Source organism: Polyodon spathula, chromosome 14 (genome assembly GCF_017654505.1).
Source record: "Polyodon spathula isolate WHYD16114869_AA chromosome 14, ASM1765450v1, whole genome shotgun sequence".
NCBI classification, from domain to species: domain Eukaryota; kingdom Metazoa; phylum Chordata; class Actinopteri; order Acipenseriformes; family Polyodontidae; genus Polyodon; species Polyodon spathula.
In genome coordinates, this window is record NC_054547.1 from 33,646,495 (window position 1) to 33,664,012 (window position 17,518).

The window sequence follows — 17,518 nt, forward strand, 5'->3', positions numbered from 1 at the left end:
TTTGATACGAAAAATGAAATCAAGCAGGTTGCGTAGAGGATATATACTGGACCCTGATGCTACCCGATAAAACGAGGGAGTGGTTGTACAGTATTTGTTATTAGCCTATTTGTTTTTCTGTAGGTCTCTCGCTATATCGCAGCGGATTTATACTGGACCCCGATACCCACGATATATCGAGTGGGTGTGTGTGTGTGTGTGTGTGTGTGTGTGTGTGTGTGTGTGTGTGTGTGTATATATATAGATAGTCATTTTTCACCTGTTCTACAAAACTTACCAAAAAAAAATGTTTATGGAATTTATTAATAGGATTTAAACATGTACAATAAGAATAATATTATTTTACATCTGTGCCAAACAATGTATAAAACAATGCAAATACATTACTCCAATTAAGGCAGGCATAATCAAACTGGAGCAAATTAATTTCTTTACATGTAGTTTTTTTTTTGTATTGCTTATAAAGGTGAATATAAGTAAACAGTTCTGGTTATAAGAAGACAATCCAGTGTAATATTTGAAAAGACAAAATCCTCCATTATACATGATCATTCAAAACACAATGCTCACTGATTTCTACCAGAGGATGTTTTAATGCTGTAAAAATGCTATACAAACAGTAATAAAGGGTACAGTAATATACTCCATGATGTATTTACAAAATTGTCCACAAGTCACTCTTTTTTTTTTTTTATTTGAAACATATTTTTGGTAATATGCTTTGCAATGCTGCTTTCTGTGTGGCTTCACCAGACCATGTAACTTTCCACAAAATCATTTCAGAAATGTAGCAGTAGCTCTGGCTATGTTGAAAACATAACATATCTTTCTGTGTGCGATTTCACTTGCAGGCTATATTCTCTTGACCTTAAATGACAACTAAGAAAACAGCTCACTTTTTTCAAGGCTGCCACACAACTCAAAGTAAGATGTCTTTTGTTTTGGCTACTGCTTGCTAAAGTACAAAAAGTAAAAATAATAATAATAAATATGGTCCACCAGAAATATCTGTTATTGATAAAGACACTGAAACAAATATTTAGAGAAACAAGAAACATTCTTTTGTACTGTGGTGTTTTTGTATTTTTATTATGCAACTTGAATATATGTTATTTTTGAATCTGTGCCAAAATGATTCTTGGCTAAGCACTTGTATGTTCCTGAATCCGATACGCTTGGTTTCTGGATGACCAGCGTTCCCTGTGGGTGTAGAAGCTCACTGCCAGTGGGACGGCCTTTGCCAGCTGTTGAAAGTACTGAGCGATCGGGCAGCTCCCATGTGATTTCAGGTTTGGGAATCCCAATTGCCACGCAGTTAAGATGAACAGCTGCCCCGGCCCTCGTGTGCACACTTTGTGGTGCCCCGCTGGTTATGCGAGGTGGGTAGCCTATGATTATCACAGGCACTGTTATTGTAGCCTCCCCATCGTCATTGTATGCCTTGCAAATGTAATTCCCTCTGTCGTGAACACCGGCCTCTTGAATAACAAGAGTTCCGTTTTCGAGAAGAATATACTTCCCGTTTATCTGAGGTCTAGACAACACGTATCCACCTGGAACTGTCCAGCTGATTTTAGGTTTGGGACTGCCCTCAGAGAGACAGTGAAGGAAAAGAGGATGTCCACCTATACCTCTAATGAGCCCTTTTGGTTGAGTAAGGATGTACGGCTTCTGACCAACCTCTAGAACAATTAGTTTTTCAATATAGCCAACCTTGTTCCTGGCAGCACACCTGTACTTCCCAACATCGCTCTTACTGGGGTTGTAAATGATAAGAGTGCCATCGCTTCCCAGTTGGTACTTTGTAATCTTTTGACTGCTGGTAAACCTTGTCCCATTAGGCAGAAGCCAAATCATTTCTGGTGGAGGGTATCCATCAGCAGAACAATTTAAGATAGTGGTCTTACCAGTTCTTGTCATTACTTTCTCATTAAATGGGTTCTTGAACATGGGTCTTCTCAACATGTTGGTAACCTCCAACTGCACCACCATGACAGTCTCTCCTCCGTCATTACGAGCTACACATACAAACTCAGCCGTGTCCGTCACTCTGACGTTGCGAATTTCCAATGTGCCATTCCTGTGTACGATTATTCTACTGCCATAGTATGGTGCTGTTAAAAAAATATTGTCTGGTATAATCCACATGACTTGTGGCGTTGGAGTTCCCTCAGCCTTGCAGTCAATTAGCTTTTTTGTGTGTTTCACTGCACTGTCTTTAACAATGGTTTTGTTTCTGTGAAATTCATTTATAATTGGGGGATTAGCACTGACCTCAAGCTTGAAGACCTTTGTGTCATCGCCCGCAGTGCTTCGGGCTACACACAGATATTCACCAGAATCTGTCACCTTGAGATTCCTGATAGCCAGCGAGCCATTTACATGCATCAGATGCCTGTCATTTGAAGCTGCAATCATGTTATTAGATGGTAAGAGCCACGTTATCTTTGGCTTGGGCTCTCCCACCGCCTCACAGTTGAACATCACCTTTCCCCCTGCTTCCACTTTCGCAAATGTAGGGGCAGTGGTCCGGATGCGAGGAGCTGCTGTCACAATAGTGACGTGGACCTTCATCTCGTCTTTCCCAAGTGTATTTTCTGCATAACAAGTGTAGTCTCCTTCTTCGGCTACCCCGACCTTGCTTAGGTACAGGGTTCCGTTATGAAAGAGAACGTAGCGGCGCCTCCTGGTGCCACTGTCGTCAGCCTGCAGCACACTGTTTACCATTGTACCATCCGGCAAGCCCCATGTTATCTCAGGTTCAGGGGCTCCAGAAGCTTTGCAGTCTACTTTCAGGTCATCTCCGTATGGCACTTGTTTTTTTATGAATTGCTTGTATTCAATCTTTGCAGGCTTCATTGCCACAGTGGCTTTCATTAGCAGAAGATCATCACCGATTTTGTTCCTGGCAACACAGAGGTAGTCCCCGGCATCTTTCTCACTGACAGAATCGATAACTAAGGTGCCATTAAGATGCACATGGATCCGGTTTCCCATCCTGGAATAAATAAAATAAAAATATAAGCAAGGTCAGGAACACTGTCAACTGGTTTTCAGTATTTCCTTAAACAATTGGAATTACTAATTTTAATTTTGAAATATTTATTGGATGTGTCTGAAGCTTTACTTATTTTCTGTCAACAAAAAGAATGTATTTTGAATCATTAATGGCTGGTTTCACATACCCCAATTGGCACTAATCTAAGACAAAGTCATCTTCACTGTCCAGTTGTCGAAGATTAGTGCTAATCAGGGTCTGTGAAACAGTTGTTAATAAAACATAAACTAAATGCAATCAATTCAAATATAACTACCAGTCATATATTAGGATAAAATGAAGAAGCCCACTAATTTTGTATTAATAATTATTATTATTAATTTTTTTATTTATTTTATCATATTGCAGGTGTATAGAGTCTTACAATAAGTGCACTACAGAAGGTATTCCTTTAGTTTACAGTGTTTGGAGAAATTCTTTGAGATTAAAGGCTTCCTTTTCTTACATACAGTTTACTGAATGATGGAGCAGGCCAGCAGGGTTTGCAAGTTTGATTGTGCGTGCAGAGAAAGTACAGCAGCAAATTCATTACTTGAGTTTTAAGTCAAATTACAGGTTACAAAGATTCCCATGGTATTCTGACATTATTATTATCAATTTCTACTTCAAATTGCCAATAACTGAGAATGCTGATCATCCTGTTTAAGGAAACCATTTGAGGTAAGTTGAAACATAATGGGACCATCTGTAATATATTTTGATCTACGCATTTTTCTAAAATGCGTTTGAGTTATGACGGTTTTACATTACAAATGGAAGGATAATGATGAAACACTTAAACATGGTTTTGTCATTATTTTGACTATTTCTATTACACATTATGTGTCTTTAAAAGTCGGAATTCTGAGCTTTGATTAATGATATACAAATACAAGAAAATACAAAGAGATTATAATAGATATTAAAACATATGTTTAACATTGAATGGCTAGAATTCAGGGCAAAACAGATAATTAGAATCTGTTTTAGATGGAGAAACCATTTCACATCTGCTAAAATGGAAATACACAGGGTTCTGACTGCTGCTGACTGGGAATGCATTTTAAGTGATCTGCTGAACCATGTCTCGTCCCAGTGGTTATGTTAAACAATAATGGAAGGCTTATTGATTCCACAGTGATTCAAATGTAAGCAGCACCTGATGAAATATGTCAACACACTTATGTAAACTAGGGAAAACATTTATCATACTACTTGAATTCTCCCAAATCACTACTTGTATCCTTTGTGCAACTCAAAGCATTATATGTGACACAAAATATACACATATAATAAACTAATTAAATAGACCTTCACTTTCCATTGTACACACTGTTTGAGGTGATGGGAGATTGTATGCAACATTTCTGGAACTAAATGCTGTACCTTAGAAAGAATTAAAATAAAATGAACCTCACCTGTGCCACTGGTCTACAATAGCTTTTGAGGGTAATCTCCAAATGATTCGAGGTGTGGGTTCTCCGACAGCTGAGCAGTTTAGCAATAATCTGTCTCCATAATTAAGGTCAGTTCTTCGATCCGATGCAGTCACTATTTTGGGCACAGTCTCCACCTGCTCCACTATCAAATTAACCACCCTTCTTTCTGAGCCAGTCGAACTTGTAGCAATACATTCGTAGTTTCCGCTGTCAGAAGTGGCTAAGTTTTTGATGTAAAGAGTCCCGTTAGCAAATGCAAACAGTTTTGCATTGACATACTGCAAAGGTTTAACTTCAGTTCCATCAAACAGAACCCACCGCACTGTGGGCTGAGGATTTCCCTTGGCTGTACAGGGCAGCCTCAAGTATTGACCTATCTCTCCTTTCACATGTTGTCGTTTTTCTTCTGTAATAACAGGGGGTGCAGCTACTACCTGCAGTCTGATTGTGGCTGTATCAGCTCCAGCTGGGTTGCTTGCCACACATTTGTAATGTCCTCTGTCGTACACGCTAACATCCTTAATGGTCAAAGTCCCATCCGAATCCACTGAAACTCTGCTGTTTTCTGAAACAGGACCCCTGACAAACGTTTTGTTTGCAAGAATCCATGAAATAATAGGCGGTGGTCTTCCTTCTGCTTTGCATTTTATTATCACAGTGTTTCCAGAATGAGATTTCATTTCTCTCAGTTTGGGCTCCAGGATTCGTGAAGGATAAGCCACTACAGACAGTGTTACAAGAAGTTTGTCAGATCCATGCTGGTTTTCTGCTGTACAAAGGTACTGTCCACGGTCCTGAACATTTACATTCTGGATAGACAATGTACCGTTCTTAAAAACTTCAAATCTGTTCCCCCGTTTGGCCTTCATAGTCAGTTTTGTACCTAAAGGAGAGTTTAAAGAGATAACAAAACAAAATTAAAAAATTATCTTTTTAAACAATGTTCAAATAACAAGCAAGTTATTAAATGAATTCAATTGTGTTTCATTTTTTTTTTTTTTTTTTTAAAGATGATTAGCAATGGTGGCAAAGGAATTGAACAAGCTTCATGAATGGTTCCACTTTATTAAGAGGAAATCATATCCAACAACCCTACTCATAACCAAATAACAAATCTAAGTTATTAAAACAAAATTGATTAAGTTGGTGAACATATAAAATTAAATTAATGTAAAGATAACATTTGGCATTTGTGTTGTTCTATACCTGAAGAAACTTTGGTCCAGGTTGTTGTAGGAAAAGGATTTCCTGAAGCTTCACATGGTATAAAGGCATCAGAGTTGGAAAGAACGGTGAAGCTAGCTGCATTCCCACCCACTATTCTGGGCTTTGATGGATGGTTCTTTGGCAAAGGGTCCATGGCTATGAAATTAGAAGTTGATGCTTCTAATTCAGTGTGTTTCTCATATCCATTACCTATCGCATTTTCAATGTCACTGCTAAAGGTAGGTGGGGCTTTTGTGTACCTCTGAGGGGCCTTTAGTATCGTCAGCGTGTTAATAGTTAAAGTCTTTCCTCTGTCTGTGGCCTCAGGAAGTGGTTTCTGCCAGAACCTGCTAGTCCACCATGGCGTCACTTTTGTTGGCTGGGAAGGACTGGGTTTCTGTATATTTGACAGAGGGAAATAACTCCCACTTCCATCAAGAGATTTTGTTTCTATAAAAGAAGTTGTAAATTGATTTGGCCTGGGTTTTATAAAGTGTGAACTTTGTGTGGTTTTTGTTGCTTTAGTGGATGGGATTCCTAAAATAGTTTTGACAGCACGAGTTGTAGTTTCAAGAGCACTTGTTGTTTTGATAGTAGTTGTTGTAGATTTAGTAGTTGTTGTATGTTTAGTAGTAGTTGTTGTAGGTTTGGTAGTTGTTGTTGTAGGTTTGGTAGTTGTAGTAGTAGGTTTGGTAGTTGTTGTTGTAGGTTTGGTAGTTGTAGTAGTAGGTTTGGTAGTTGTAGTAGTAGGTTTGGTAGTTGTTGTTGTAGGTTTGGTAGTTGTAGTAGTAGGTTTGGTAGTTGTTGTTGTAGGTTTGGTAGTTGTAGTAGTAGGTTTGGTAGTTGTAGTAGGTTTGGTAGTAGTTGTTGTAGACTTGGTAGAAGTTGTTGTTTGGACTTTAGTTGTAGTTTTGATTTTAGTTGTAGGTTTCACAGTAGTTGTAGTAAAATATGCCTCAGGAGATGTGATGCTGCTGGTGGTAGTTTTCATTGTGGTGGGAGCCTCTTTTTTCCTGAATGAAACTGCTGTGGTGTGTTGGGTCATTACTGTCTTTTTATTTGGTCTTTGGCGGCGAAGTCCCTTTCTTCTAAAATGTACAACTTGCTTTCTGGTGGTGGTTGAAGTGGTTTTGGGTGGGCTGCTAGCTGTTGTACTACTGAAAATAAATGTTTTGGGCTTGGGTATTGCAGCGGTAGTCTTTACAGAGGTAACAGCTGGGAGCAGGTCTAAGACTGTCTGTTCTTCAGTGGTAGAAGACCCTGAAGAAAAGTCAGATGAGGTTGCTGAAGACTCCATGACTACAGTCTTTGACAAAGGTGAAGCAATGACTCTGGTTGCCGGCTGTATTTCTGTAGTCATAGAAGGCCCAAGAGAATTATAAGGCAAGGAAGCCACGGATTGAATCACAGTAGTATGATCAATAGCTCCTGGCATTGTTGGTGAAGGTGAAGCTAGGATCCCAGTTGCTGGTGGTGTTTCAGTAGTTGTTGGAACCCCCAAAGTGTATTCAGGCAAGAAAGGTGAAGATTGAACAGGAGACAAAGTTATCAAAGGCGGGGCTTGGACTTTAATTGATGGTTGACTTTCAGTGGTAAAAGAAGACCCGGAATCATAATCTGAGGAGGTTGCTGAAGACTCAATGACTGCAGTCTGGTCAATAGCTGTCGTCAAAGTTGTAAAGGGTAGGACTAGGGCCTCACTTGTGGGCAGAGTGATTGTCATTTTTGCTGGTGCTGTGGTAATGGTGGTTTTTGCTGGTGTCATTTTTGTGGTAGTCACTGGCCGTATTGGTTTGCGCAATCTCTTAAGCAGTTCCTTTTGACTATGTCTGTTACCAAAAAGTTTATTCCAAGGAATTTTCCCTTGAATAACCTTAGAGGATGCTGTGGTAGCTTGGGTGGTGGTGGTGTAGAGTCTGTCAGCTTTGCTGGGACTGACTGACGTCATAACAGGTTCTTTGGGTCGGTCAGGTGAAGCAAAGGTAGGAGCTATAAGTGATCTTTGTGGTTCTTTTGGTTTGGTAGTTGTAGGTTTGGTAGTAGTTGTCATTTTTGTGGTCACCAAGAAGTCTTTAGTGGCAGCCTGAATTAAGGGTATCCTAAACCCTGTTTGTGAAGTGACTGTAGGTGTTTGTTTACCTAAACCTACCGAATGCCTAGATTTATTGTATGCAGAATTATACTGACTATCAATTTTTGTTGAGGGTTTGACCGCACTGATAAGATCTTTAGCTTGACTGCTAGCTTCAGTGGTATTGGTTCCAGTTTTTTCAGGACCTGGTTCAACAATCCCCAGTGGAGCATTGGTTATATGATACTCGCATTTTGTAGTTAGCTCTATGGATATAGGAGTGGCAGCATTGTCTTTTTCAGATATTGCGGAACCTTTGTTTGGTTTCACAAATTTATGCAAGTATGCATGTATATCTGGAATTTTGTTTGGTCTGAAAATTCTACGCCTACCAGGGAACTTTCTTATTTTGCCAGTACGCTGCTTACTTACAGAAGGATTCGAAGTCTCACCTCTAATAATCTGAATTTGTTGATGGGAGATGATAGTAGATCCTGCAGGCAGTCGAGGGGATGTTATCTTCTGCGTGGTATGAAACGTTATCTCGTCTCGTTCACCTTGAGCAGTTGTGATGGCTGTAATGGATTTTTGTTGACTAGATTCTGTTGAAACTTTAACTGGAGTATCTGGCAAAGGTCCAGGTTTTGCAATAGTTATTTGTGGTATTGCTATATTATGTGCCTTTCTACTTAATAAAGGCTGAACAGAAGTTGAGGTTTTGAGATATTCATTTGGTCCACCTGAAAATGCTGATTGCATTTGAGAGCGGGAGTCTATTATTATAGGTTCCACTGTGGCAGGTTGAGATAAGGGTCTTTCATTGATTTTCCCATATGTATATAATTTATTTACTTTAGGAATGACAGTTGTGTATGGTGTTGTTGTGTATGTTGTTGTCGTGTATGGTGTTGTTGTGTACGACTTTGGCTTTGAAGAAGTATGTGCATTATTCGCATTTCCATGACTATTCATTGTCACAGGGGTGCTTGGCATCTCTAAGGACTGTTCATGTGTTTCAGGATACACAACAGTTGTCTCCTCAGAATTAGTTTCTATGGTAGTTAAAACACTGCTGGGCATCTTTGTTGTAATTATTAAAAGCTCATCCTCAGCTAAGACCTCTCCTGAGGTTTCTTCTCCATCCCCTGATAAGTTTGAATAGCTCTTTGTAGATGGCTTGTCTGTCATTTTTTTATTTTGACTTTGGGCTGCTTTATTATTATTAGCTTTTGCCATGAATTGTGCAAAGCGCTGAGGATCTACTTTCCTGGCTGAATTATTAAATGTCCTCCTGTTTCCCCAGACTCTCCTATTGCTTGACAAGCCATTTTTCCTATGCATTGAAGTCCTGTCTTGTTTTTTCCTTTGTGTAGGATACACACTGTTTGAAGTTAAAGTTCTAGATTCTTGCCTGGTTTTAAGGGACGCGCTTGGAGATAGTTCCTTATAGTCTGTTTGGGTTTGCTCTGAGACAGAATCAGCCTCATTTCCTGACCCCTCACCTTCTTCTGATAGATACTTATTATCCACCTTTGATGTAGTTTCCCGGCTAGGAATGTCTGCAAGCAATATTTTGGAAGACAAAATGTCAACTCCATAGTGATTTGATGCAAGGCATCTATAAAAACCATGGTCTCTTTCAGTTATCCCCTGAATTCCTAATGTGCCATTTTGATAAAGTTTTTTATTTCCTAATGACTTGTCTAGCACAGTATGATCTGGTAATATCCAGTTAATAGATGCTTCAGGGATGCCAACAGATCCACATGGAAGGAACAGACTTTCTCCAAGAGCTCTGGACATCTGAGCACCATTGACATCTATCTCTTCCACATATGGATTCAAAATGGTAATCCTAAAGGCAAGCACATCTGCATCTAGGTAATTTGTTGCTATACAGCGATACAATCCTGTCTCAGAAGTGTCCACTGCCTTTAATGTAAATCTGCCAGATGTAGTAATTATAATCCTCCTGTCTTCGCTACTATATGGTGCACGCACTTTGCTACCATCAGGCATAATCCATTCAATTGCAGGCTTGGGTTCCCCAAAGGCTTGGCAGTCCAGTTCCGCTGTGCCACCTATCAAAACTGAGTGCTCTGTTTTTGTCGTGTTATCTTTCTTTATCATGGCCCAAGTGTATTTGTGGGGTTTATTTTCGATGTTCATTTGAATGTCACTTGTATATTTGATATGAAGTGTATTGAATGTAGTCGTTGTCCTGTCTAATTGCAACGTAAACTGTCCTTGCATCAGCCATATAGGATCTGCTTTGACTTCTGCTTCTATGCCACTAAAGGCAGCTTCTTCGTCATCTTCTTTCTGTTGATACTTGTAACTTATATATGGTGTTTTAGTAAGCATCAAACCTCTTGAAAGTGTCATTGGTAAGTCACTGTACATGGCCAGTATCCTCCAGAGCTGCTGGATGTGTTCATAGTCAATATTACAAACCAAATACGTGGAGAAAGATGCATTTAAAAATGTGACGTCATCCTTCTTGTCTAAGTATACTCCTTTCAATGCCCTGGGTCTTTGGACAGAGCAGACCACACTTGCATCATTCTCTGACTGATCTGTCATATTCAGGACTATAGATCCAATTGGTTGAATGAAGTCATTGGAAGAAACTGGAGTGAAGTCTCCTTCATCTAAGGAAATATTCTTCTGTTTAAGGTGAGGATCTATTGCAGGTTTGAAGCAGGCCAAGGCTGACAAGGGAAGATGTGACATATCTTTGCCTTTAGATGCAACAGGTGTTTCACATATGGGACACTGAAAACCGTTAGCATATGATCTGTCTCGTTTGCACTTCAGCACTCCTAAAAAGGAAAAAAATGATATGTGTTTATCACAAAGGAAACTGAACAGCCTTTTTAACAGCTTTAATTGGTTCTCTGCTCCCCAGGGATTACAGTTCAGGTTTTGACAACCTTTAACATTGTTTTGGCAGGATTAGAATCTGAGCTCCACCAATGATTCAGCATTTACTCTATAACTTCTCATCCACCTCTCCTCACAAACCCTCTCCTATACCCACCTCATGTATATATCCAACCACATTACTACATACCTACAGTACATAAATACTTATGAGCCACCAACTGGACACGAATAAGTATATAAAATGTCACCACCTTCTGTCTGTTTAACACATTACTGCCCCGAGTGAAATGTATTACTTAAACAAAACTACTAGGTGTGCGTCACAAATGATCTGTACCAATAAGAAACAATCTTATTGAATTATCATCCTCATGTTCCTCATGCTTAAGAAAATGGCTTTCATTTTCAGTTTTACCTGGTTTCTCTTCAATCCATTTCACAAACCATTCCATGTCACAGTGACAGGCCCACGGATTTCCATGTAGATAGACGCTCTCGAGGTCTGGAGCATAAGAAAAGATTTCAGATGGTAGGCTGCTCAGGGCGTTGTCTGAGAGGTAAATGTTTTTGATGGAAGATGTTTTGAAGAACTGAATGTAACGCAGGGTAACAAAGGTATCAGGGTGAAGCTGTTGGATCGCATTCCCTTCCAGGTGAACCAGTTTTAATGATGTAAGCCTGTAGAAGGCTTCAGGGTTAATAAACTCAATGTTGTTGTGATCCATTTGGAGTCTTATTAGGCTTTGAAGACCAAAGAAAGTGTACTTGTTCAGTTCTTTGACTTTGTTGTAACTCATCTTCAGGATCTGAAATAATAAAATACAACACTGTTTAAAGAAGAGGTTTGATTGAAAGGTGCATTTCTTTTTAATACCCAATCAACAGTACATGCATACTTATTAATTTTACACTGGATGACATATTGCCAAGTAATATAGCACACAAGTGCAACTTGGCTACAGCAATTGCCTTTCATGATGCCTTTTCTCATGTTTTATCAAACAAATCTCTCCTCATTTAGGCATAGACAAATATAGCATTTTGACAGCCACTTTTGTTAATCCTTTTCTGTTTTTTTCAGTTTATTGCTACTTTAATGGAGTTAATGTTGGATTTCATTATAGAAATGTTCACTCTTTCTGTAGTGTACCCAGCTTTCTGTATTATAAAATACACATAACAATATTCATGTTTTCTGGAGCCAATAGACTTATTATTGGTCAATATTTTTTAGTCGATTATGCCTAGGAACAAGAAAATGAAGTTCCTGTGTATAAATATAGGGGAGGATGGAATAATGTGAAAAAACATGAATGCTCAGATTGGGGACAAGTAGAGACTCCAATTAATTTGTAGCCTCTGCCTCCTTGAACTACACCAAGGATAAAGTGTGTGTGTGTGTGTGTGTGTTTGTGCCTATATATATATATATATATATATATATATATATATATATATATATATATATATATATATATATATTATATATATAATGGACATAGACGTCTAGTGACTTTCAGAACAGACGATACCAAACCTAACGTAACGACACGTCGTAATTGTTGAGGTCTAGGAATTCAGGTCTTTTTTAGTAAAAAATTCAATTAACCATAATTACAAGCTAGAAATTTAATCACTTTCTTTTTATGTTGATGTATTGTATAATTTAAATGTTCTATAGCACGTGTTTTTGGTCCTACTTGTTAGATAGTGCATATTACTATTCCACATCATTAAATACAACCTTTTGTTGAATGCATTTGTATATAATACAATTTATAAGAACAAAAAAAAACTATATGGTAAACATACCAAAATAAACCAATCCTATTTTGAAGTGAAAAGCAAAAGCAATTTTTCAGAGAGCTATTACAATAATTTAACAATATTCTAATAACAATATAAAGCTAGATAATTTAACAGTTTTCTTTCTTTTTTGTTTTTTAGTTTTATTTTGTTTTTAGATTAATTTTCTAAACTCCAAATAGGTCCTAAAACGTTTTCAAAGTGCAATAATCCACATCATAAAACCACCACCTAATTCATCACAAATGCTATTGAACATTGGCAGGCAGTCTCATAAAAACGCCAGTGATTGCGTGTGAATGCAGAAGAAACTGCTCTATCAAGTCGCTCAAGGTGAAGCATTCTCTCGGGGTAATGTGGAGAACCTGACCTTGCCACTGCCTGTGTTAACCTTACAGTGTGGATAAATACAGAAGTCTTCAGTCTCCTGTGCTGCTAATCCAGTAACTTCCCAGAAACTCCACATTGAATCATAAAGCAAACAAAAAGCTCTTTATTCGTTAGAGAAGATAACGACCCTTCACAAACAGTGAAGTCAGTAATCAATACCTACAATAAAGATATTTTACAGAAGCTGGACTTACCCCAGGTTGATGCGCTCCACGTTTGGCTGAATTTCCTTAGGTATGGATGTCAAATATCTAAATGTACAATGCACTTCAGTCTCAACGTAACAAGCACATGACTTGGGGCAGGCGCTGCTTTTTGGAAGTATCCCAGCCCAGAAACATAAGAACGCCAGTAACCTCCACCACAAATCTCCTTTGCTGAAAACATTCATCCTGGTGAAAGGTCTTTTAGATCACCATTAGACAGTATTTACATTGCCAAGTACCAGTGTAACCTTGTGGTTAAAAGAAAAAAGAAGAGGTATGAAAAATGCACTTTTAAAAGAACACAATAATTAACCTGGTTAGAGGTTCTCTCTTTAGCATTTAGCGCGAAACTGGTAAGAACTAACATGACCGCTAAGAACTAAGAACTAAGATGACCGCTAAGAGCTAAGAAAAAGCTGACCAGGCTCAACGGGACACAGATTTAAATGAACAGAATTACATTTAAATACCCTAATGCTTAAATACTTTTTTTTTTTTTAATGATCCTGTCTGATAAATGTAAACACACACACACACACACACACACACACACACACACACACACACACACACACACACACACACACACACAATAAAAAGAGCTTCAGAGAAGCACTTCTGACCTAATTGGTATTGATAATCTGTGACTATTATATCGAGCAAAGTGTACATGGTTTACTTTTTTTTTTTTTTTTTAATCTCTGCAGTTATTATATCTTTGAAACAGAACGAAGATCTTTTAAAAAAAATAATAATAATAATTATTATTAATAATAATCATTAGTATATTATATTATTATTATTATATTTATTATTATTAATAAATATACATATTAATCATATATGATAATCAAAGTACTACATGTTGTAAATCCGTAAAAAATTCATTCAAGTACCATATGGTATATTCAGTAAAAAAAACAAAAGTTTATGGCTACAGTCGTCAAGAAGTTTTTTTTTTTTTTTTTTAAAGAAAAAAAAAATCAAGAATATAGTAATAGTAAGGGTTACTTACAGTTTTGCAGAGTTGCCAGATAGCTAACAATGTGAGCATCCTATAGTAAACAAAATACACTTTTCTTGTGACGAGGAAACACTTTCAAAACCCCAGGACCAATGTAAACACCCGTTTTAATGGAAACGACAACCTGCTTCGCAGAGTCCCAATGCTAACCTAACTATATTTTAAGTGCAACCAGCAGTAAATGCTTAAAGATGTGATCAGGCTTTCGCTGCCAGTTAGTTCCCACCCACTCCAGTCTCTCGTCTGTTCCAGTTCATGCTCATGTTCCTAGGGTATGGTCCAACGCCGTTAAAACACCTTTCAAAGTTAATTTTAAAGTTAAATTAGCTACAATTTCTGTTAGTTTACATGCTTATCCACATGTATCTTTCCATCGTCTTTTTGATTCTGCTGGTCACTTCGTTTCTTTTTTGAAAAATGTATTTATTTATTTATTTTTAAACTTTCTTTATCTGATATAATAATCTGTGCAAAGAGACTATTCCGCTCCAGTCTGTTTTACACTTCCTCGGAAATTTCTCTCTCTCTCCCCCCCTCGGTCTTTGTTTCCCTCGCCCTCACTCTAACTCTGTCGCACTCAAGTTCGAAAAGAATCGAAGAGCCTTCTTTTAAAGTTTCTGAAAGCATTTTGAAATATCCCAGGATACCTAAAACTAGTATGAAATAATTGACATAAACTGACATTTTGTATTGATAACAATGAAGTCTACAATAAGAAATATTTCTATTATATAGTGAAATGTTGTGTAGTAACCATTTGGTGAAACCTATTAGGGATAAATTATATATCTATATATATTATATATTATATATATATATATATATATATATATTATATATATATATAATCAGTATATATTTCCATGTGTCTACAGACAGCTGTCGAACTACAGTAGCTGGGCAGAACCCCTCCATAAAATATATATTTGCTATATATAATTAAACTATAATTTAAAAAAAAAAAAATTAAACCAAAGTGTAAATTGCACACTTAAAAGAATATGAACCAAAGACTAGTTTATGTACAGTTCTAAAAAGTAAATAATTATCTTTATTATACAGACATACATATAGGTTTGAAAAAATTTTTTTCTTCATTTTTGTACACTGAAGTTATAGAAGGGCTATAACTTCATTGTACAAAAATGAAGAAAAAAAAAGTATGTACATTAATCCCTTGTTATACAATATATACTAGCTTATGGGAATAGAGATTCTATAGAATTTTATCTTTAGAACACTAACTAACTTGTGTTACTGTATGGGTTGTGGAAAAATATTTCTTCAGACTTTGCTGACCTGGAAGCCCTTATGAAAATACCCATATCCTGGATTTAAGCGCTTACACATCTCCGACGTTTTCTTAAGAATACAACACAGTGCTTTCTGTCTGTCTTGAGGAAGTCATCCATTCTCACAACAATGGTCTGTACTTTCTCAGGGTGTCTCATCTGGGTGTTACACTCTATGCTGTACCTAATTAAGGGACAAAGTATTCTGAAGAGAGCACAAATTCGGCACATTGTGCTGCAATAAATAATACAGAAATGCAAGGTTTTAAAATACTGTGTAGAGATGTGGAGCAGGGTTTATAGATATTTTATTCTGCAGCTCCAGTTAAGTGGTTGCCATTGATTTCATATTTTAAAATGCCAGTACTACTGAAATGATATAAATAGGTGTACAGGTCAGTAAGCATACTGTATGATATCCGAAGCCATATATCATAATAGTCTTGCTGGTCGTGCCATTGAATACTGTTCTGCTTGTTCAGATGCTGCTTCATGAAATGCACATAATAAATACAGGACAAATCATGCCTCTTTTGTATCTTTGAAAGAAAGAAATGGCACAGTGTATTTGTTCATTGTGAGAGTATTAAACATAGGGAAATGCAACGAACCTAGTGGAAACATGCGTTATTTTCTAAATTGGGAAAGGGAACACACATGCTGCACTGTACCCAGGAACAAGCAAAAAATAAAAGGGAAATGATTGTGGCCGTGATCACCTAGCTAATATTAAACTAAAATGTTTGGCATTCAACAAGGTTGCATAAAGAAGCATGCTGTAGGGACTCAATTTATGATCCCTGAAAACAACCCCCGAAATGGCCCATTACTGCAAAAACATTCTATCCACATACGTAAAACCATAAAGAGACCATGAATGGATAAATGAGCACAGTGTTTTCTGTTGAGGTCAGGGTTAAAATTGTTTGCCAGCAGCATTATTGCCCCTTGATATTACTTCAGAGGAAACTAGAATGTTGGAATGCAGTAATACATGTTCTAAGAACCATCAATAAGTAATGGGATGACCAGGTTAACAGCAGATAGCAGGCTGATAAACAAGCACATGCATGTAGACATACCACAAGTATCTATGTTCACATAGAAATGAAGATTATGCATCTGAAAAAAGGTATAACTTTATTGACCTTATCACATGTGCAATAAGTATGTGACAAATCTTGCTCTCTTCCACATTAAAAACTTACTCTATACATGCTATGTTTTTTGTGTGTTTAGCGAATAGTATTACCTGAATAAATATACACTGCTCCCACCCGTTGATTACTTATTTGAAGTTAAATATTGATGAACAGTTTAAAAACATTTCCATCAAATTAATTCCATCCAGTAGCACAGTTTGACCACTTCTTTATAACTCTGCTATCTTAGTGAAACTGGAACACCATGAGATTGTGTATGGCCAGTGGCCTTTCTCTGAGGCAGTTTGGCTATAATTAAATCCACATTTGAGTGTAAATTAAACCATGTGCTCCATGCTGTTTTCTGGAAAGCATCAATGACTATGATCCTGTGTCTTGGCCTAGGCAAACCGGTCTGGATGTACTTAGCCAGTCATTGAGGAAAATCTACAGCTTGGAAACTGTATGTTCTTATGAGATTAAGCCATTTGTTTTGATTTCCCCAGTGTTTCATTGGAAATAGAATGAGACGCCTCTAAGAGAAGGCAGCACGAATGAATTTGGATTGTTTTACATTTTAAAGTTCTTTAGTGATATCACTTTCTTTCATTATAGAACTCTTGCTACAATACAATGTTTCTTCACGCACATGCAAAACCAATACTGATCATTTGAAGACAGACACATTTGTAGATAGGTAGGTAGGAAGATTTGCAGTGAAATCAGTTAATCAAACTCAGTTCAGATGTTCTCTTCATGTGGCCTCAGTGCTGTTGGATTAAAATGAATTCTAAATTAGTTGGTTTTTGACCATTCCAATTGTATGCACTGATTGAGATTCTAGTATTGTAGTATATACTGGTAAATGATAGCAATAATAACAGTAACAGTATTTACCAATATTTTGCCAATTATTTCATATTTTGAGGCACACACATTAATGTCATAGGCAACAATTGCATGTGCCATCCAGTGTCATCCAATTCAATCTATGACTTAATACATCAAAGACAAAGGTG

The 17,518-nt window shown here is 37.4% G+C and overlaps 1 protein-coding gene across 1 annotated transcript; it reads right to left on the reverse strand.

Annotated features, from left to right (window-relative positions):
* Positions 1–312: 312 nt before the first annotated feature.
* Positions 313–14,277, reverse strand: LOC121326595 (immunoglobulin superfamily member 10-like). The gene is made up of 7 exons (XM_041269926.1): positions 14,057–14,277; positions 13,030–13,289; positions 12,816–12,903; positions 11,055–11,445; positions 5,683–10,575; positions 4,456–5,359; positions 313–2,998 (listed from the first exon to the last, which is right to left on the reverse strand). Exons 2-7 carry the CDS (start codon positions 13,224–13,226, stop codon positions 1,090–1,092), a joined length of 8,382 nt encoding a protein of 2,793 aa, XP_041125860.1. The 5' UTR covers positions 13,227–13,289; positions 14,057–14,277; the 3' UTR covers positions 313–1,089.
* Positions 14,278–17,518: the final 3,241 nt, after the last annotated feature.